General features: G+C 41.9%; 1 protein-coding gene across 1 annotated transcript in view; it reads right to left on the reverse strand.

The window, feature by feature from the left end:
* Positions 1-22,260, reverse strand: part of cubn (cubilin (intrinsic factor-cobalamin receptor)) — a 350,345-nt gene that overhangs the window by 268,085 nt on the left and 60,000 nt on the right. Inside the window, exons 12-18 of the mRNA XM_036125467.1 lie at positions 14,166-14,358; positions 13,957-14,075; positions 13,501-13,735; positions 13,148-13,329; positions 12,777-12,939; positions 9,468-9,658; positions 1,426-1,582 (exon numbers count right to left, since the gene is read on the reverse strand). Of these exons, the coding sequence (XP_035981360.1) occupies positions 1,426-1,582; positions 9,468-9,658; positions 12,777-12,939; positions 13,148-13,329; positions 13,501-13,735; positions 13,957-14,075; positions 14,166-14,358 (1,240 nt within the window). The remainder of the gene's footprint in view (positions 1-1,425; positions 1,583-9,467; positions 9,659-12,776; positions 12,940-13,147; positions 13,330-13,500; positions 13,736-13,956; positions 14,076-14,165; positions 14,359-22,260) is intronic.

A 22,260-nucleotide genomic window follows, 5' to 3' on the forward strand; every position in this document is an offset into this window, starting at 1 on the left:
GTGAACGGTGATAAAAGCACCTGCTCCGAGGGAAGGGGGGGGGGGGGTGAGCAAGCGCTGAGGCACAGAAATACGGTGCATGTAGTTAAAAAATGCAGAATTAATAAAAACGAAACTTATAAACAGACTAAGTGGCGTTTTAAACTGCATCTGGTTAGCAGAACTGTTCTGAATGAACCGGTCATCTGGCAACATCTGAGCCAATTCCCGAAGCAGTCACGTGGTACAGCCGGGCAGCGAGGCTTTACATCTGTCAGCCCTCCAGTCACTCAGCCACCTGTTCCCATCAGCGAGTTACGGTCACAGAGTTCCCTCGTCACATACTCTCCCCGGATAGGTCTCCCCGACCAAATGGTGAGCGGCGCAGCTTCTGGTATTTTCCCCTGGTTCGATCCTCTGTAACATTATTTCCCTTTCCTCCCTCAGTCGTTCCAGCACTGACGTTCAGACCTCGCCTGTCCCACACGCTGTGTGTTTCCCCATTATCTGAGCCTTTAATAAATATCCTAAAATTGTTTCTGCCTCCGTCTGTATCTGCATGCGGGCCAAACACTTAAAAACCATGACAAAAACCTATTTTTACTCATTGGCCTTCAACCTTACTGAGATTTTATTTCTCAACTTTTCTTGGTACTCGTATTTCTGCTGTGCCGGCTGGTTCTATTATGTTTGATATCAAGTTTTTATTATGTTATTTTACATTGTTGAGTGTTTAGCCCAGTATTAGACGTTATCTCTTATGAATTTCTGATGTTTGGCACTTTGTTCACACCTCACTTAGTAGCTCAAGTGCCCATTGACAGCTGGACATAGGCACCAGCACCACTTGCGACGCCAATAGGGATAAGCGTTTTGGAAAATGATGGATGGATTGATATAATTTTCCTTTTTTGAAATGTAACAAATTACGACCATGGAGCCAAAGGAGTGAAACGGTGTAATTTAAAAACATAATTTATGTTGAGACAGGAAGCACATTTATTTGACCCATAGTTAACATAGTTTCTTTGTTTCAAAATAACCTTTAATCATGTGTAAATCTCTCTTCACCCTTCACTTTAACTACTAAATGAGACAGCCTTCTCATGAAAATGTAGCAATCTGGGGCCTGGGCTAAAGTCCCCAGCGTTTCCAGACCCTAAAAACGCCCCTGGTGGAGCTAAGCAGACTGCAGTTGAAAACCTGTTTGTTATCTGGTGAGCAAGCAGCCTGGGTATAAGGAGCAGCATTACCCTTGCCTGATAGTGGCCCTGTGTGGTAATAAGACTTATTTCATGATATGCTAGAGCCCATGATTCCTTAGAAAAAGTTTTGGGTCAATTTGTGAGAAAAAACATGTCCCTTGTGTCTCTGTCACATCTATAATGCAACCCCCCACACACACACATAACATCTGCCCTGTGATGCATGTGTGTAAAACCTCACCAACACTGTAAACAGCCCTGAATCCAGCTCCAGTGACTGAACTATCCGATCGAAAACGTATCCAGAGAGAGTTGGAGGATGAGAGAATTGGAGCTGGTAAGGAGATCCCACAGTATTTCCCTATCAATGGATCCGTCTCCATTCTCCCATCATGGACCTCAAAAGAAAGTAGACAAAGGGTGCAGATAAAACAAGTACAGTGTTAATTTAGGCAGGATAACAAATCCAGTTAAACACACCAACCAATGGTTAACAGGAAGTTTTCATTTTATCTGCTCACATCCCATGATGATTCAGCTGACCGACTTAAAATCATTAAGCTTAAAAAGTTACATGGACAATGTACACCTAGACTGGTATTCACATTTATTTTCACTCAACCTGAGACTAATTTCAGACTAAGCTGACTAACCTCATAGCATTGGAGTTTTGTATTTGGGCAGTTTTAATAAATAAGAGCAACCCTGTAACAATGGGACAAACCATTGTTAAATCCATGGTGAGATAGAGGAATAGAGTTTGAACGCTTACCTAGAATATTATCAAATCACTCATGTTGATCCTGTCCATTCCAATGCCTGAAAGAGCTAATTATATGTATAGATGGCACCTGAACCCTACCCTCGTCCAAAAACCCAGACTTCTGCAAATTTATCAGAGATAAAACTAAACTACTCTGTGAAAAAAATGTTCCTCCTCTCCCAATAGCTCATCTCATTTTATAAATTGAATATATTTAAATTAAGAAATTAAGAAATTTCAAAATGACTTAAAACCTGAATTTACAACTAATACAATACTAAATTCTTCATAGAGTATACTATACATGTCAACGCTTATCCGGGGTAGGTTTTGCATAATCCAATATCTGCTCACAGTATACAGGCAATAATCCTGATAATCATATTCATGCCCTGTGGTTATGTAAACCTGTTCAGAGGTTATGGGGCCAGATATGTGAAGTCTTGTCAAAGTGTCTGAGATGTGAAATATAACCAACCTAACTTGAATGATAACACTTCGGGAAAAAAATCAATCTGCATGGCTTTTACTGGCTTATCACTAAGAAAACTATTATTGGCTTTGTGTTGAGCTCCAGCTCCTTGTCTCAGTCGTGGATCATGACGACTCCATGCTGATTCTACCTAGGGAACTGGGTTCTGCATGGTACAGGCAGGCTGGCTGATGAGAGTGTTTTTAAGGGGTGGAGAAGGGGGGTTCATAATGGGGGGTGCTAGTGGTGGTTCCCGCCCCAGGTGCGTTGTGGAGAACAGAGGTGCTTGGTGGGGATGATTGGTGGGTGGGGGGTATTCTCCATATGTTGTTTACAGCATTTATATGTGGTGGCACTAGGGTGACGTTGTACCTGGTTTTCCGTTTGTCTTTCTGTCAGGTTGGATTTTGGACTGGGGCATCTCCGGTCTCCACTAAGTTTGGAGCCCATCTCCCCAGTCTGGCTCTCCTCTGTTGGCTGGCTATTCATAACCACTATTGCATATTTTATTTATGGATAAACCTTACATGTACAAGCACACTCTCACAAACACCTACAGGTGCTTGGATCCAGAGTCTTACAGATTCACTTCTATACAGACAAACCCTATAATTAGCTTTGGCAGTCACTATATAAATCTTGTAATGCCAGTTCAGACGTGACGAAACTACAGTAATTCGGGACATGACGGACTGCGTTTACCATGATGCAATGTGGCCAAAATGGCCACCAACTCACATCATGCAACGCAGCCCAAAATGGCCGTCGCCCTAGCAACCGATAACGTTGCTAGGCAAAGTTGATAAAACTCGTTTGCGCCTTGCAATCGGCCTTCTTCCCTGGCACACCGCCAACCTGAGAAGACACACAGCTGTGCTACTCCAAACTTTCCCCCCCACGCCACGTGCTCGAGTTTCTCGCTGGACCGAGACCATTCGAAGCAAACGTTATTCCCTGCTGACGCAGGAGGTCGACTTAAAAAGGTACCTTTGATTACCTCTGATCAAAAGGCTGAGAGCCGCCTTATCTCCCAGTGATCTAAAGAGGACCCCGCTTTGTCTGGCCAACAAAGCGACTGTTAGCCCGGAGGAAGAGACGAAGGAGCTTCTTCATCCTGTCCCCGCTGCTGGTTGCTCCTGCCTACAACCGCGCACCTGCGGCAGTCAAGAGCTCCAGGACACTCGTGGACCCCGAAGACGGGATATCACTCCTGAATCATCTCAAAGTAACGGGGTTCTCCCCTTTTATTTCTTTTTTCGCCTTATGGTGATAAAGCTGTGCCTGGGCAGGTGTTAGGGACTTAGTAAATGCTTTTTACTCCAAGACAGAGTTGGGTTTATTTTGCTGAATATTTTTTTTGTATGTGCATGCATTTGTGAAAGCGACTTTGCTGTGGTTGATTTTGTGGTTCATAAGTGACCCCGCTGTGAGTCACTTCTTCAACTTTTCCATCCTTTTCCTCTCTCTTTGTTCCATCTTTTCGTTTCTTATCAACGGGTTCAATCGCTTTGTGTTGAAACTTAGTTTGCGGTTTGTTCAAATTCCAAGACGCTCCCTCTCTGAGCCGAAGCACCGCCCCACGTTAGCGTAAGCGCTGACTGCATCATCAGGACCTCCCCTCACGCATCACGTAAGGTCGTAGGTGACGTGACGTCATAGCTGCCATCTTGGAAAGGTGCGGTGTAGTTTGGCTGGACTAGCTTATTGGAAAACAATGAAGCGTCTAGCTGAATGCTTAAAGCTGTTTGCCTTTTATTGCTGCTACGTCAGATGCCGATGTTTGAAGGTGGTGTTAAACAACCGTGAGCTGGACTTAGATTTGCTAACCGCTCAATTTTAATCCATTGTTTATTTTTGTTTTGTTCTTTTATTTCCACAAATATTTTGCAAGTTTAGTTTTAGTAATGAGTAAGATTTCCAAGGTTGTTGAATCAGAGAATTACTGTAACAGGGAATTGCTTTTGGTTCAATAAAACAACTGCGGAATAGAAATTGTTTTGTGTTCAATTCAATTCACAGCTGCCTGGTTATTCAGAATTCAGAGCTACACTCCTTTTGGAGTTAACATCTGATATTAATACAGAGACACTATCATTGGATGGTGATAAGGAATAAGGATTTAAACTCTAATTGTAGTTATATTGGGGTTCTCACAGTCTGGCGGATAAACCTCGTCGGTTAAAATCCGACCAGATCATTTGTTCATAACCGCTAATTAACTAATGCATTAGTAGTATAAATCCTTACAAGCTTCTAGCTAACATCACCAGCATTTGAACTATATTTTGTTATAGCGGAATTTTGAGGTGAATGACTTATCACTTAAATTATAATACCAAATTATAATTAATAATAATAATAAGCATATTCAAACAGCTTCTGGTATAACAATCTGTTAAATGATACTATATATTTTCAGTGATGCTATTAAGGAGTTGGTTGTTTGTACCTGTGATACTTTTTTTGGTTGGTTTTGCTGTTTTATATATATATATATATATATATATATATATATATATATATATGTTGTGCCAGTTCAGACGTGACAAAAGCGGGCATCAATTCGGGACGTAATGGACTGCGTTACCCATGATGCAATGTGGTCAAAATGGCCACCAACTCCCATCACGCAACACGGCAAAATGGCCGCCGATCAAGATAAGGTTGCTATGGTGATGGCTATAAAAGCCGATCACACACGACAATCTTCCTTCTTCCCTGGCTTTTAGCCAACCCGAGAAGACACACACAGCTGTTTCCGTTGGGGTGATCCCACGCCACGTGTTCGATTGCTCGCTGGACCGAGATTTTTCGACGCAACGGTTATTCCCTGCTTTGTATAACAGGAGCTCGACTAAAATAAGTACTTTTAAATTCCCTCTGATCAAAAGACTGAGAGACGCCGTATCTCCCAGTGATCGAAGAGGACCCCGCTTTGTCTGGCCAACAAAGCGACTGTTGAACCCGGAGGAAGAAACGAAGGAGCTTTTTCCCCGTCCCGCTGCAGCCTGCGGACATCTGCGCTCGTCAAGGCGCGTCCAGAAAGCCACTACTCGGAGCGCTCCGGACCAGCCCCGAGGCACCTCAAAGTAACGGGGTCTCCCCTTTTATTTCTGTCTCACCAACAGGGTGTTTAGAAGTGCCTGGGCAGGCGTTAGAACTTTGTAGGTGTTGGTTAATGCTTTTATTCCACGACGAAGTTGGAATTATTTTGCTGAACATTTTCTTTGTATGTGCATGCATTTTACAATTGATTTGCTGTGTTGATTTGTGATCCATCAAGAACCCCGCTGTGGGTTACTGCTTCATTCCTTTTCATCTTTTCCCCTGCTTTCCCCCCTCTCTCTTTTCGCTTCTCCTTATCAGTTTAATCTCTTTGTCCGAGCTCAAGTCGCGGGCTTTGCTTTAAACTCCCAGTTAGCTGCGCCCTTTTGAAGCGAGGCATTATCCCATCAGCGTAAGCGTGGTTACGTCATTAGGACCTCCTCTCATACGTCATCGTAGCAGCCATCTTGGGAGGGTGACATGTATCTGAACTGTGAGTTAAGTTAAGATCTGCTAACCGCTCATTTTAATCCATTGTTTATTTTTGTTTTGTTCTTTATTTCCACATATATATTTTGCATGTTAGTTTAGTAATGAGTAAGAATTCCAAAGTTGTTGAATCAGAGAATTACTGTAACAGGGAATTGCTTTTGGTTCAATAAAACCAACGACTGCGGAATAGACATTGTTTTGTGTTCAATTCAATTCACAGTTGCCTGGGTATTCAGAAATCAGAGCTAACCTCCTTTGGAGTTAACATCTGATATTAATACAGAGACAATATCATTGGATGGTGATAAGGAATAAGGATTTAAACTCTAATTGCAGTTACATTGGGGTTCTCACAGCCTGCTGGATAAACCTCGTCGGTTAACAGTCCGACCTGATCATTTATTCCAGCATAAATGAGTTCATAAAAGCAAATTAACTAATGCATTAGTGGTATAAATACTTATAAGCTTATAGCTAACATCACCACCATTTGAACTATATTTGTTATAGCGGAATTTTGAGTTGAATGATTTATTATTTAAATTATAATACCAAATTATAATTAATAATAATAATAAGCATATTCAACCAGCTTATGGCATAACATATATATATATATGGATGTGTAGAAGCAGACTCCGAGGATATTATCTTGTTCTCTCTTTTTCCTCTACTCTATTGTGTCACCTTTTCTCCTTTTTAGCATTTTGACTCATCTTTTGACTTTCCTTTCTATCTCTTTTACCTGTCCATTTCTGTGCCCATTGAACTTGAAATATTCTCAAAATAATATCTAATAAAGTGTTTTGCGTACATATCAAGTGGAGCACTATGGTAAAAGCAGTAATACTCCACCTGTCTCTGTCTCTCTCCAAGGTCGGTTATGTTTTTTCTCTCCTCTGCAGCTTTCACCCCTCCCCCACCCCTCTCCTGCTTTGCTATATCTTGTCTTTCTGAGCACTTTCTTCATATCAACCGAACTCTGAAAAACATGGATCTGGTAAGCTCGTCTCTAAATACTATTGATACATTTTTTTCGACAGGTAGGCAATGAAAGGGGGACCCGTCCGGTCCTGATTTGACTCATTTTGTGAAATACACCCTAAATTCCTGGAGGAAAACGGTGTGTCTTTCGACTTTGTCATTCCTGGATGTCTGATACATTCACATTTGGATTAAGGATACTTGGATCTCTACTTATTGGTTTTTGTCGATTTTTGAAGTATCAACAAATACAGCGGATGTCAGTAGCCATTTGGCCTTGATCAGGCTGCCGGCTACATGACGCGCTCACTATGGTTGTGAACGGACAAACCTGGAAGGTGAATGGAGCAGAGCCGAAAGCTGGTTGTGCTGGAACGCAGACTGGCTTTGGTGGTTGAACTCAAGGGGAGATGGGATAAAATCTGGAAGTGAAGCGCGAAAAGCCCAACAATTCGGATAATTGGATTTACCATTTGGAGCCAGCAAAAGACTTAAAGCTGACAGGAAAGGCAGTGCAGCTTGCTCTCATAACAAATAACATATTTGGATTATGCCCTCCCTATCTCTACCCCTGGATTGTTATGGCGGAGAATGCTCAGAAAATCTCCCGGCTACCCCCCTTCCCTGCGGACACCTGTGGATGCTTTTGCTGAACTGTGAGCCAGCTGATAACATCAAGGACAATGGCCTCTGGAGAGTGTTCACGGAGATATAACACTTTCACCCAAACACACACGCATTACTGATACTCATAAAACTGATGAATTTACGTACACGCGACGGGTCTCAAATGTTTACCTTCTGCATATATGTTGTCTTGTGTTATTTGTGCTTTTTGTGCTATGAGGGTTTTTTTTGGCGGCTGTTTGACTCTTTATTGGTGAGAGCATAAATTGGCAAGCATCTGTCTCTTTTTTCTCCATGTTATTGTTATCTTCCTTCAACAGATAAGGGCAGCGCCTTGTGGATACACTAGTGTCCTTGGCAGCACGGCCTCAGTGAACCGTCTCCCCCCTGAAATGTTTGTGATGTTATGGTAATGGTACTGAAACTGCAATTTCCCTCTGGGATTATTAAAGTATGTCTGACTCTGAGTAAATCTCTTAGGCTCTCTTTGGCATTAAGACAGCAATTATTAATGCTACACTGCCAGACAGGACATGTAAAAAAATTGTTTCCTTCCAAAGACATTTTGGTAAATTTCGTCACTCATTTGTTACAACAGGACTGAAGTAAAACCTTAAAAACTCAGTACTTGAGCAACTTAGTAGCTCAAGATTTTAATGTCACCGATAATAAGAAAGATACTCAATACTCAATACCATTTTCAACACCATGGCAAAATGTTTTGGACAACATTCATTCATGTCAAGAGTGAAAACATTTTATTACTTATAATTGAACAATATTTTAAGTAGGGACACTTCAGCTCTTCTTATCATGTGTTACCATATTGACATTTCTGATGAGACAGACACTGGCTCAGGATGCACACAGATTATACATAACACAAAGACACAACAAGACATGATAGCTCCACACTTTTTTCCCTATGAAATCAGTTGATTGCACTTGCCAACAATGTTTCCTGAATTGGTTAAATCATGCAAATAGTCCTTGGGGTCTAAAAAGTCTAAAGCAGTACCTTTGCAAATGATGTAGATCACTGTGCTGTTGGATGATTTAATCCAACAGCACAGTCCGAATGCTCCATCTGTGCAATAACTTTAAACCTTTGAGTTACATAACACTTTGATCGGGCTATCTGTTAAGCTAATGTTTAAACAGCTACCATTAGCATATGTTATACGGGAGGTTTAATATTTGAATGTTGCAGATGGAGTAGCTTTACTGATCTTTAAAGTTCCTCCTCCTCTTTTCTTTCCATCTGCCAAATTGGGAAAAATGTTGTTCCGAACAGGTTTTTCTCTGTTATTGCAGAGCTGTGGTCACAATTTGGGAAAATGTGGATGGGTCAGTTTATATCCACTTTGAATCTTTAAAAAGATAATTTTACTTTGAATCGATTATATTAAAATATGTTGGTGAAGATTCTCAGTCATCCGACTTCACATCTCCATGCATGTGACCACAATATTCCTCCTGGGAGCCAGGCAAACAATGAGCCTAATGATTTTCCATTGTGGTAATCAGTTCCAGGTGAATTTACATGTGCATCTGTGCTCTAAAATGGCCTGCCAGGAGATCTACAAAGCTTGGAACTCTACTCTACTCCAGACATTTTGAATTGAGAAACTTCTTGGATGGGAAACGAAACGTCTTCGGCTTCAGAACAGAAGTCTGTTTTATTTTATTGTCTGTTTTATTATTAGTTTTTGGATATATCAAAAAATCTATAATTTTGACAACTCCACTTTGGACCTTGATTTAGCAATTGCAACCACATCAGGATTGTTCATATTGTGAGTAGAAGGTATTATAACTGACAAGCCACATCTTTTAACAAACTATTAAAACCGAAAAGTATGGATATATATATAGTTAGAGGGTCAAAAGGAAGTCCTACCTCCACATAGTCAAAAGAGCAACCACTGTGATTCTCCAGATCCATGTGAGTGAAGTTGAGGGCCACCGTTTCACGTGAAGGCAGCAATATCAAATAAATACACTGCCGGTTGTGGGCATAGCTGTTAGGCCAGTTGGGAGAAATTAAGATGCCCTCACTGTCAGTGAATGTACCACCACAACCAGGATCACCTAAAATGAAAAAAAATAAAACACATAACAAAAATACAGAGTTAGCAGTTTGGCTACTTGTCCTAAAATGTTTATACAGCAGAATCTGGGCTCTTTCAGGTGTCTTTAAACTGTAAATGTTATTTGTGCATTTATAAAATTAAATTCCAGGTAAACACAACTTGTATTCTGAATTTTGGACTTTTCACTGTAAAAACATTTTCTTTCAACTTGCCACACCCCCATCTACAGACAACAAATCTAAGGGCTCTTCTGTTTTACAATCACTTCAACCCTGATTTCTCTATGCAGGAAGATTCAACACCACCAAACCCCAAAAAAAGACAAGAATGGGTAATTACACTAATGAAAAAAGTCATGGCCAATCCCAAACCTATAGGCATATTGTAAGGATACTTTCATTCTAAACCAATAATCCTGACACTTTGGGCCCTATGAACTCCATGACGCCCTACACAGAGTTACGTTCTGAGAGTTTTGTTGATAGGAGGATGGGTTGTGGAGGATGAGACCAGCAAACTGTACCAGACTGAAGCAGGCGGGTGATGACACAAGGAACAGGCGGACAGGAAGGAGCAGGAGAATGGTGGGAGCTGTGCTGCAAAACCAGTTAGGGCAAAGGGAGCCAGAAAGCCTCCTGGGCAGGCAAGCAAGCGCTGGGGTCGAGAGGGAGCTGGCAGCTCAGCAGCGTGAGTACTCGGTTGCTTGGTGAGTCAGCAGGCAGGCACGGTGCAGGAGCAAGGAGCAGGAGACGTGGCAGAAGGAAAGTGAGGAAGGAAGAAAGGCATTCCGGCATCAAAGGGCTGACAGGGAAGGGTTTAAGTAGGCTGGTGGATTGAGTCAACTTAATGAGGAGCAGCAGATGGGGAAAAAAAGGAGTGATGATTGAAAAATCTAGAAACTGTCCAAAGGAAAGCAGGCCAAAACTGAACCCTGACAGCACCCATTCCTCAATGGCGGATCCCAGAAAACCTTAGAAAAAAAAACATCCAAAACGAACGGAGGGAGGCTTGGGATGGATGCCAGAGTCAAAACAAAGAAAAGTTCGGGTGGCCGACCAGGAGGTTGATGGCTGAGGAGGAACTCTGGATACCACCGAAGACAACAGAGAGGTCCAGGAAGTGACTGCGGAGTGCTGGAGAGCTCAGGAGATGACTGGAGAGCACTGGGGGGCTCAGCAGACGACTGGGGAGCGCTGGTCCTGCTGGTCCCCCTCTTCACGGGACTCAGGAGTAAAGACTAGAGGCAAGTCCCCATGGACCCCTCTTCAAAGACAGCTGGCCCCTGGCGACGGGATCAGGTCCCAGTGCATCGGCCAGATGCTCAGCGACGGGAGACCAAGGGAAGCCACCCTCACCGGCCGGAGAAGCAGGACCCTCGGTAGCCGGTGGCAGTGAAGAACATTCGGCGGCTGGCGGGGCCAAAACAGCACCTTCGCCGGCTGGTGAGGGCGAAGCAGGACCTTCAGCGGCCGGCGTTGTGAAGCATCCACGCAGGCCTGCAAAGTGGCATGCGTCGCACCCTCACAGGCTGGTGGACTGGTGTGCATCCAACCCTCGTAGGCTGGAAGACTGGTGTTCGTCCCACCCTTGCAGGCTGACAGACTGCTGTGCGTTGCACCCTTGCAGGCTGGAATGCATCTCACACTCGCAGGCTGGAGGACTGGTGTGTTTTGCACTCTTCCACGCTGAAGGCGGCAGAACGGAGTTCTCAGCTGTTGGCGGTGAAGCAGAGTCCTCGGCGGTCGGCGCTATGGCGTGCGTTGGCCCCTCACCGATACAGCAGTGGCATGCATCGCACTTGCGCTGGCTGGAGTGTTGCCGTGCAAAGCACCTACGCAGGCAGGAGCGATGTTGTGCGAAAAACTCACACAGGCAGGAGCAGGACCCGAGGCGTCAGCCAGAACCCTGACTCACCGGGGAGGTAGAGGTGACGTCAGTCTCAGTCAGCGGAGACGTTGCAGTGGTGTCAGGCTGAGCCTCAGGATGAGCAGCGGAGGTGTTCTTACGCCGGCGAGCATGCCGTCTGCGATGGGAGGAGCTGGGCAGCGAAGGGGAGGCTGCTGCCGGCGATGAGGCAGCGGGAGCAGCAGATTAGGCTGACAGCAGGCTGACAGCCTGGTGAGTGGAGGTCTGTGTGGAGGTGGCCTGCGGAGGATCTGTGCATACGCCGCTTGCTTGATCCAATCGAGTTCCTCTGCTAGACCGGTTATCCCGAGGCGGGATAACAGTGTGGTCTTGTTCTTCCAAACCTCCCACTAATCATCTGCCTCACTCACCCATAACCAAAGAGGATGGAGGGTGGCGAAGGAGTGCAACAGTCTCCTCAGCCCAAGGAACATGCGGATTCCGCTGCAGAACCCAGTACAGTCTCCGCCGTGTGCACCCGACTGAGTCCAATACATGTACTCTGTGTGGGCGATGGTTCATTCTGGTTGGAACGTATTGTCAGGAACTGAGTTTGGTGAACCCGAATTCACACACAGTTACGTTTTATTGATAGGAGGATGAGACCAGCAAACTGTACCAGACTGGAGCAGGTGGGTAATCACAGCAGGAACAGGCAGACGGGAAGGAGCAGGAGGATAGTGGTTGATGTGCTGCAAAGCTGGGTCAGGCGAAGGCAACCAGGAAGCCTCCTGGGCAGGCAAGCAAGCACTGGGGTTAAGAGGGAGCCGGAAGCTCATCAGCGAGAGTACTCTGGTGCTTGGTGAGTAAGCAGGCAGGCACGGTGCAGGAGCGAGAAGAAGGAGACGTGGCAGAAGGAAGGTGAGGAAGGAAGATAGACTTTCCAGCGTCAAAGAATTGACTGAGGAGGGTTTAAGTAGGCTGGTGGATTGTATCAACTTAATGAGGAGCGGCAGGTGGAAATAATCAAGGGGAGTGATGACTGAAGGCAACTGGGCTGGATGAGGTGAAAAAGTCTAGAAACAGTCCAAAGGAAAGCAGGCCAAAACTGAACCCTGACAATTATTCAGTTGCAACCTGATATTGAGCTTTTCAAACCCAGCCTAGACTACATAAAGTAAAGTTTATTATCCTGATTAAACAGATAAGAACCTTTTAAGTGACCATGGTATGTTTTTACAGTTTTATAGTTAGGGTGACCGCATACTTACTTGGTGTTGTTGTATATGTGATGTGGAAGCCTCTGTCAGAGATTGTAGAGTCAGAGTGGAAGTGGACCCATGCACCTGGACCAGTTGTTTGAAGAGGGGGTGGTGATACTGTATTGCAGTACTTCCCAAGAACTGGGTCTTCTGATAGAAGGCCATCCCGAATCTACAACATTTAGCAAAACAAGGCAGTTAAAAAAAGACAAGCTAAAAGCTCACAACAAGAAATATTTTTTTTGTTTTACTACTTTTGTCCAGATATTTTCTGGACTAGATTTCCTAGTGTTTTTGACCACTGGTTGACCTCTTTAGTTTACTAGAGATAAACATGTTTTATCTTACAAGCATGATAGGGTAGTAGAAGTGGTCTGTACCTCGAGAAAATCATAGTTGCAGTCTGAATGCTGTTCCAGACTTAGAGTCCCAAATGCAAAAGTAATAAGCAAGCCAGGATCCACAGTAACTGTCCAATAGCAGTCCCGGCCAGGTGGATAGTTTCCAGGGTAACCAGGTGAGTTTATGTTTCCATAGGAAGCAGTTAGTTCTCCTCCACACACTGAGAAAAATACATTTAAAGCAATCAACTTAGTTTATGTTTGTCTCTCAGTCAGAGAGGTTTAATCAAACAGCTAACTTGAAGTAAAAACATTTAGGTCATGCTTTTAAACTGATTTCAAGATCTGAAAATTATTGATTCTGTAAAGTCAAACCAAATGGTCCCATCTACCTGGCTCATGAGACTCCCAAACAACTGTGAAGCCACCAGCACTAACAGAATGGTCAGAGCGAAACCAAAAATACAATGAATTGTGGGAGCTGTGAATTTCTTGTGGATTGTTTTGGCCACAGAACCTTCCAAGCATGTAAGCAGAGGGACTGTCCCCATCATGAATCTCTAAGAAGTCGAAGTTGCAGTTGATGCTGCTCTCCAGATGAAAGAATGGAAACGTAATACGCAGAACCTAAAGAAGAGGTTAAAAACAATTTTAAGAAGACACATTTTTATATAAATGCAATCAGATTCCTGTGTTGGTTCACATTTTGTAATATCACCCGAGGAATGACAAAAACTACTGTATTTCATTCAGTATGTGGATGTCATTGAAATGTGCTAAAAAATTCCAACAAGTAAAGTAATATTTAGGGGGTCTGGACAACTCCAGATAAACAGATAGTGACTGACCTTGTTCGGATCAGTGCGGACCACCCAAGTACAAGTGACCTGGTGATCATATTGATCATGTCCTGGGTTGTTGGGATAACTGAAAGAACCAGCAGGGGCAGTCAGTTGGCCTCCACATTCTGCAAAATAAAACCAGACTTCCATCAGACCAACTTAATGGATAATGGACTGCTGAGCATAAAAAACAGAAAAACTTGAATTGTTTGTACCTTGTTGTGGGGTCTGGCAGAATTGGCCTGTCCACTGGACTGTACAGGTACATGTGAATCCATTAGTGCCATCAGTGCATGTTCCTCCATTGTGACAAGGGTTGCTTGAGCATTCATTAACATTCTGGTCACAGTGAAGTCCTTGCCACCCCGGGTTGCAGTTGCAGATGTAGCCAGAGGCTGAGGTGGTGCTCTGCAATACACAGGAATACACAGGCATAAGAAAATCTTTCTATCTATCTATCTATCTAGCTATATATATATATATATATATATATATATATATATATATATATATATATTAGGGCTGGGCAAGTTAACACGTTAATTCCGCGTTAATTCATTAGACTATTAACGGCGATATTTATTTTATCGCGCATTAACGCATGTTGCTCACATGCTTTCAGTCAGTGTCAGTCAGCAGGCGCGCTGACTGCAGTGCGCTGTCACGGCAGCACTCTCCCGCTCCCCCTCCCCTCTCGTACATGGCTCAGCGGCGCCAGCCAATCAGCACGCAGGCTCAGCCTGGCCCGCCCACTCAGCTCTCACACAAACTTGACAAGCAAACAGCTGAGAGAGACCACAGCAGCGAAAAAACAGGAACAGGGGAAGTAGCACCGTTTGGCTTTATTTTAATACCGTAAATGAAATCAAGCTGTATGTTTTGTAAAAAGCCGGTTCATTTCAGTGGAAACACAGCAAATTTATCTAAGCACGTGAAAAAACATGAAAACGTCGAGGCCCAGAAACGGAGAGAGGAGACGAAACTTCTCTCATTGCCCCGACAGACCCACAGACGTCTCTGACTGAGGCGTTTCAGTCCTCCAGGGAACATCCAGGTAGATCAGTGGATGGATGGATGGATGGATGTTACTGGAGCCCACACATAACATGTAATTAAGACCTTGAAAGAACCCAGTATATATATTAAAAAGTGTTATTTAAGATAAGATAACATTAGCTAATCCTTTTTTTATCCCACGACGGGGAAATTTATAGGATTAAAGCAACAGGCAGGTGCACACAACACAGACAAAATTACATAAGGATTGAAATATATAAGAGGTGGATTAGCGAAAAAACACTGAACATAACATTATTATTATTATTATTATTATTATTATTATTTTTATTATTTAATTGTAATAATAAAATAAAAACCACAAAACCCAAAAGGTCAACAGTTTCATGATACATCAAGCTTAGGGACTGGCTAATATACAGCAGGTCAAAAAAGGCCATATTTTGGCTGCAGTGCTTGCTGTTCTCTTATGAAGAAAAGATCAACTAGTGCACTAAATTCAATAGATGGGTTGAAAATATCCAGTATAAAATAAGTGCTACAAATGTTACAACACTTTTGTTCATATGGCAGCAGAACATTAAAATAAAAGTGCTCTTTACACTACTTTTGAATTCATTCTTGGAGTTTGGAAATACAATGCGATTAATCGCGATTAATCAGGGCGATTAATCGCGATTAAATATTTTAATCGTTGCCCAGCCCTAATATATATATATATATATATATATATATATATATATATATATATATATATATATATATATATATATATATATATAGACTTGACAGCCTGCATTAGTTCGGGACGTGACAGACTGCATTTCCCTTGACCCCCTGTGGTCAAAATTGTCACCGACTCCCATCATGCAACACGGCCCAAAATGGCCACCAATCGAGATAAGGTTGCTATGGTGATAACTATAAAACACAGCTGCACATTGCATTCATCCTTCTTCTTGGCGCTCCGCCAGTACAGGAAGGCATACAGCTGTTACACTCCATGGGTTTCCAACCCCCACACGCCACACGTTCGATAACTCTTTGCTGGACCGAAGATTACCGAAGCAAAACTTTTCCTGTATTGCTGATACAGGAGGTCGACTTAAAAAGTACTTTTGAATTCCCTCTGATCAAAGACTGAGAGCCGTTATTATGGAGATAAATTCCTGCCAAAAGGTTGTACACAAAAAAATGTGTTGCACTCAAATAAAACTTGTTTTGCACACAAAAAGATATGTTTCACGCAAAAAAATTGTTTTGCAAACTGTTTGCCAACCTTGCACTCAAAATATCATTTATAAGTTTTCCTCCAGTACAAAACGGTCTGTGCTCGCACAAAACAGCTTCCTTTTGCACAAAACAGACTCTTCTGGAGTACGAAACAATCCCACCCCCGCTGCGGTAAATTTGTGCCAAAAGTCACGTGATGCATTGAGTTGTTGTTGTTGTTCAGACTTCCTGACAGCAGGGGGCGCACCCGAAAGAAACTGAAACGCGCCGGTTTGGCTGAGGAAGAAAGACATGATATCACAGCTAACAGCATCAGCACCCCACAGGTAACTTTCAAAACTTTCCCGGTGAAAAAGTAATAGCTCACTATGCAGATAGATCATGTAAGTTTTCAGTAAAAGGCCCTGCTGTGTTACAGTAAGGGACCAGCAAATAACATGAAAGCCTGCCTTAGGTTGAACGCCATGCTAAAACAACTTTTGCTTTGTAATGCAGCAACTGTGGTTGGCTTCTCCTTTTACTGTGCTGTGTCAAATAAATAGTACCTGAGTGGATACCCAGATAAATGCATTGTTAACAGATTAAAATGTGGTTTTTATGTTGTTTTCAGATGACTGTCTATTGTTCTTATTAGTGTAAACCTAAATTGGTGTTTGGATTTGGTAATTTATCCTAAAACTATCAAACCAATGCATGTGTGCTTATGTGCAAAACGGATTCTTAAGGAATTTAAAATAATTATAACGAGTGGATATTGATTATATGAAAATTGGTAAGGAAATTAATTAAAAAATGCGTTTTATAACATAAATATGAATGTTACAAGTAAAGCGTATAGCAGTAGATCTAGATTATATCTCACTACCTTTCTAATTTAATTTCTTCAATGTAAAAATGAGGTCATCTGTGCCCCATTGCAAAATTGGTTTGGCCATGGCAAAAACCACAGCTGGAATTGACCACATGGGCAGATATTTTCTTGCAAAGTTTGTTTTCATCCTAGTGGTGATTTATTTTTTTCTTTAAGAGGAGTATTATCCTTTACATAACCATAACACACATCTGTTTTCCAGCATCCACTGATGAGGTAAAGGCCATCAAAGTTCTGGGCTGGATGGAAGGCTCCTACATGAACTCTCACCATGGAAAGTAGCCCTGCTAGTCTCCCAGGTCGACTTCCATCACAAGACTACCAAGACTTGAACAATTCAGGATTTGATGGAATCTTTAAACACATGACAGAGGATTTGGGCTTGTTAAAAAAGAGCTTAATATGTAACCGTTTTAGTTCCCAGTATTAACTACTTTGATCAGTAACTGTTGCAGCATGTCCTTCATAGCTCTTAGTAGAGCCGTTTAGGCTGAATACAAAGGTTAGAAAAAAAAGGCCAGGTTTGAGATTGTTCTAAATTTCTTGACAGTCTTACATGCAGAAATTGTTTTTCATAGTCCTGTTTTTGGCTTCATCCATTTCATCAGCCAGTTTTTTTTTTTTTAATACAGCCCGTTTTATTGGTAATACATGGATTGTTTACTGGGAAAAACCTGGAGAATTAATGGAGTTCTTTCAGTCTTAATTTCAATAATAAAAGTAATCCTTGTGGAAATGGTGTATTCACTTTGATTAAAATTGGTAAGAACTGGAGATAAACACTTTATCAAAGGGTATGTTTATTATGCAATGTGGAAAATAAAGGACTGTTCAATTGTCCCACAATGTTTGCATCCTCAGTTTTAGTAACAGCCCCATGTGCCCGTTTTTTTTTTTCAATAACCTCAGCATTTTCAAAAGGTTTATACAGTACCTTACAAATTTACTATCACAATCCCAGCAATTCTACATTTTTATTCAGTGAATACACTAACTTAGTTACATTTTCCTGGCTAGATTTTATTACTTAAAGACCTTTTGCAACAATGGTAATCACAATAAGATTAAACTCATAAAGTGTTGGCCATACTGGACAGTAGCAACATATATATATATATATATATATATATATATATATATATATATATATAGTGTGCGATTTGCGAAAAAGAACGGGGGGGGGGGTCATTTCAAGTGTTTTATAAATGAACATAACAACAAGGTTATGTCTTGCATGCTGTCTTGCTCGAGACAGCATGCAACCTGTCCTGGGAGGGAGGATGGAGAAATTGGCTGCAGCTGCTGCTGCTTGTGACGCTGCCTGCAAATCTTCATCATCCACCAAAGTTTGTCCTGTGGCTGTTTATCTAACTGTTTGTCCCGTCATCTACTCTTGACCTTTTCTGTTGATTTTTCGGGCCGAAATATGACAAAATACTTTAACGTTCATGCTGCCACACGTTCTCATTCATTACTTGGTTAGCTAGCAGCTGCTCTTTGAGGTAAATAGCTAGATCCAGTAGGTTAGACTATTGTTTTTAAACTTGCGCCATCTACTGTCTGGACTCGGGAGTGGGTATTAATTTACGTTAACCGCTTCGAGCAGAAAATGTATCAATACTCTTTAAAAACAGACAACAAAAAATTCAATTAACAAACGTGAAGGACACAAGACATGTATTTATATTAGGGCTATCAAACGATTAAAATTTTGAATTTGAATCGATTAATCACATAATGTCGATAGTTAACTCAAAATTAATTGCAAATCAATTGCATGTTTTATTCTTTTATTTCTGAAAGTGTAATAGCCTGTTTGGGCATTTTAATATGCAATTTTGCAATAAATGACACTAATAAAATACATACTTGTACAAAAAATATTTTTATTTTATTATTTTTCAAGCACTTTTGAGAATTGGAATGAAGACATCCTAGTGCCAAATGTTAAACTCTGGACTATGATGGCTAAATGACTTATCATGCCACCCTGATGTTTACACAATGTGTAAATAAATTTGTAAATAAATAACATACCGATATATTTTTTTGCCTCTTAAGCAAAGATAGACATGGTATTAGGCATTAATAAAAATTTTACATTTCAATAAAGTTCTAAGTTTTATTGTTCGTTTTTTCACTCTCTCTCACACACATCCAATTCTGAGCTTTCACACCAACAACAATATTTTTTGCTTGCTGTTTATATCCATATTCATACAGTTTAAGCCTGGAAAAAGGTTTTAAATTTCCAGGTCATTCCAGTCCTACACTTTGCTTGCAACTGGGCAGGAGCTTAGTACCCTGAAAGAGACTGTTTAGCAACTGTTTAGTAACTCCAGGTCTTTCGTTTGGCAATGTAATTCATCCTTAGTTTGTCAAATACAGAGAAAACAAATTAATAAGCATTAAAGTACGGTTTATGGGTTGGGTTTCTGCAATGTTATCAGCATGTTAAAAACTCATCTTCAGAACCAATGTCTGCTCAAAATGGTGATCTGCACCAAGTAATCTACTTTCACCGGTTATTGCACGGAAATTGCATAGTTGCTCTGTCTGCCTTTACTACCGTCGGCTTCTATGGCGGAGGGATATTTCAGCTGGATACAACGTGTCTAGTGCACGCAGGTCTCTTAATAACCGCTGGTCATCACTTATTTTAGAGCCCAAATAAGCGATTTCACTTTCATAAACGTGACCAAAAAACCGCAACCCGTGACTTATGACATTTACAAGCGCCTTTAGAAAAAAACAAGCCCAAAGTCGCATGAAATAAACAGTCTGTGCAACAGTGAGCGCTGGTCTGTTTTGCTACAGTCTCTAGCACTCTTGAAACTACGGAAAGCGCCGAGGGTAAAAGAAAAACAGTCCGGAGAGCGCGGCGGGGAAAAAAACATTAGGGAACGGTGTGTGTGTTTTGACGCGCAATTAACTGCGACAAAAAAAATGTCGGTGTTGTAGTCTTACGCATTAAAACTGACAGCCCTAATTTAAATTTTTAAATTCAGACCAGAGGGGGGGAGGAATGTATCCCCCCGAGTGACAAAACATTAATGACCAGAGGGGGGGGATGTCAAAAACAGAGAGGGTGTAAATCCCCCCACCCCAGCCCCCCCCCAGCAAATCGCACCCAGTATATATATATATATATATATATATATATATATATATATATATATATATATATATATATATATTTATATGAGCCGTGTGATTCAGAATGCCCCAGTGCATCCATGGCTGCCCTCAGTGCTACCAGTTGTTCGGGGCTCAACACATCGCCAGTTTCAGGAATAGTGACCCCACAGTGTGGGGTCATCAAGCAGTCCACTGTTGTCCCAGTCAATATGGGGCAGGCAGAGTCCCTGCAAGAAAGATGGAGATATATAGAGAATCAAAAAGAGGCCATGATTCTGTTGCTACAACTTATAATTATAATTTAATTCATGGAGCTAAGGATTGAAAAAAAAAGACTCCAAAATCCATTAATTATTTTAATAATAAACACAATTCAAAGAAAACAGTTTCAATGCCACCCCTCTGATGTATTCAATGTTTTGTTGTATTGGAGTGATCAGATAAATGATCAGAAAATTTAATTTCTGGTTTGAAATATACGCATTAATGTGAGAAACTGTATAATAGCAAGCACAAAAAAATTCTTCTTACCTCTGTGATTTCTGGTTCTACGACAGTATGCTGGATGCTTCCCATCTCCCATAACTGACTGAGTGTTAGATTCCCCTCAGTGAATGGTCATCCCAGCCACTGCTGATGGTGTGAAAACGTAGTTGTAGTCTTGGGACAAATAAATAGTGACAACAGAAGTTATCTAAGATGTTTGACAGGTCAAGCAAACTGTTGTCCTCTCCTGAGTGCAGCACATTGTTGTATATGTTAGTTCCTGCGCACCACATGTCTCTCCAAAGACGTTGAATTCTGAAAGGAGAGTTAAAGATCAAATCATGGTTTAAATACGTTATTTTTCAAAAGTCCGTTACACAGCATTTTTAGATCAGAGATAATTCTAAACAGGGCCTTTAACTGAAATCTTACATAATCTATCTGCATAGTGAGCTATCACTTTTTCACCGGGAAAGTTTTGAAAGTTACCTGTGGGGTGCTGATGCTGTTAGCTGTAATATCACGTCTTTCTTCCTCAGCCAAACCGGCGCGTTTCAGTTTCTTTCGGGTGCGCCCCCTGCTGTCGGGAAGTCTGAACAACTCAATGCATCACGTGACTTTTGGCACAAATTTACCGCAGCGGGGTGGGATTGTTTCACACTCGAGAAGAGGCTGTTTTGTGTGACAAGAGGCTGTTTTGTGCGAGCATAGACCGTTTTGTACTGGAGGAAAACTTAGAAAAGCTATTTTGAGTGCAAGGTTGGCGAACAGTTTGCGGAACAATTTTTTTGTGTGAAACATATCTTTTTGTGTGCAAAACAAGTTTTATTTGTGTGCAAAACTTTTTTTGTGTGTGCAACGTTTTGGCAGGAATTTATCTCCATACATTATATATCCCAGTGATTGTAAAAAGGACCACGCTTTTGTTTTGGCCGGACAAAGCGTCTGAAAGCCCGGAGAGAGAGAGACAAAGGAACTTTCTTATCACGTTCCCGCTGTCTGCACTCTCCTGCGTTCGTCAAGACGCTTTCAGGACACCCGCAGATTCGGAACTGGGACTTAACTCCTGAATCAACGTCAGAGTAAAGAAAGATTCCCCTTTTTATTTATCTTTTCACCTTATGGTGATATAGCTGTGCCTGGGCAGGTGTTAGGAATTTAGGTTAATGCTTGTTACTCCAAGACGGAGTTGTTTTTATTTGCTGAATATTTTCTGTTTGTATGTGCATGCATTTTGAAAGTGATTTTGGCGGTGTTGATTTGTGCTTTATAAGTGGCTTCGCCGAGAGCTGATTTTTCCTTTCTCTCTCTCTTTTTGCTTTCTCCTCTTATCAGCGGGTTCAATCTCTTTGTTTAGAACTCAGTTTGCGGTCTTTCTTTAAACTCCTCAGTCAGCCGCTCCCCCTCTGGCCGAGGCACCGCCCCACTTTAGTGTAAGCGCTGACTGCATCATCAGGGCCTCCCCTCACGCACCATGCAAGGTTGTAGGTCCTACGTCATCATAGTCGCCATCTTGGGAGGGTGTCACGTAGCTAAACTATAGCTGTTGTAAAAACCTTGAGGCG

Source organism: Fundulus heteroclitus, chromosome 21 (assembly GCF_011125445.2).
Source record: "Fundulus heteroclitus isolate FHET01 chromosome 21, MU-UCD_Fhet_4.1, whole genome shotgun sequence".
Taxonomy (NCBI): domain Eukaryota; kingdom Metazoa; phylum Chordata; class Actinopteri; order Cyprinodontiformes; family Fundulidae; genus Fundulus; species Fundulus heteroclitus.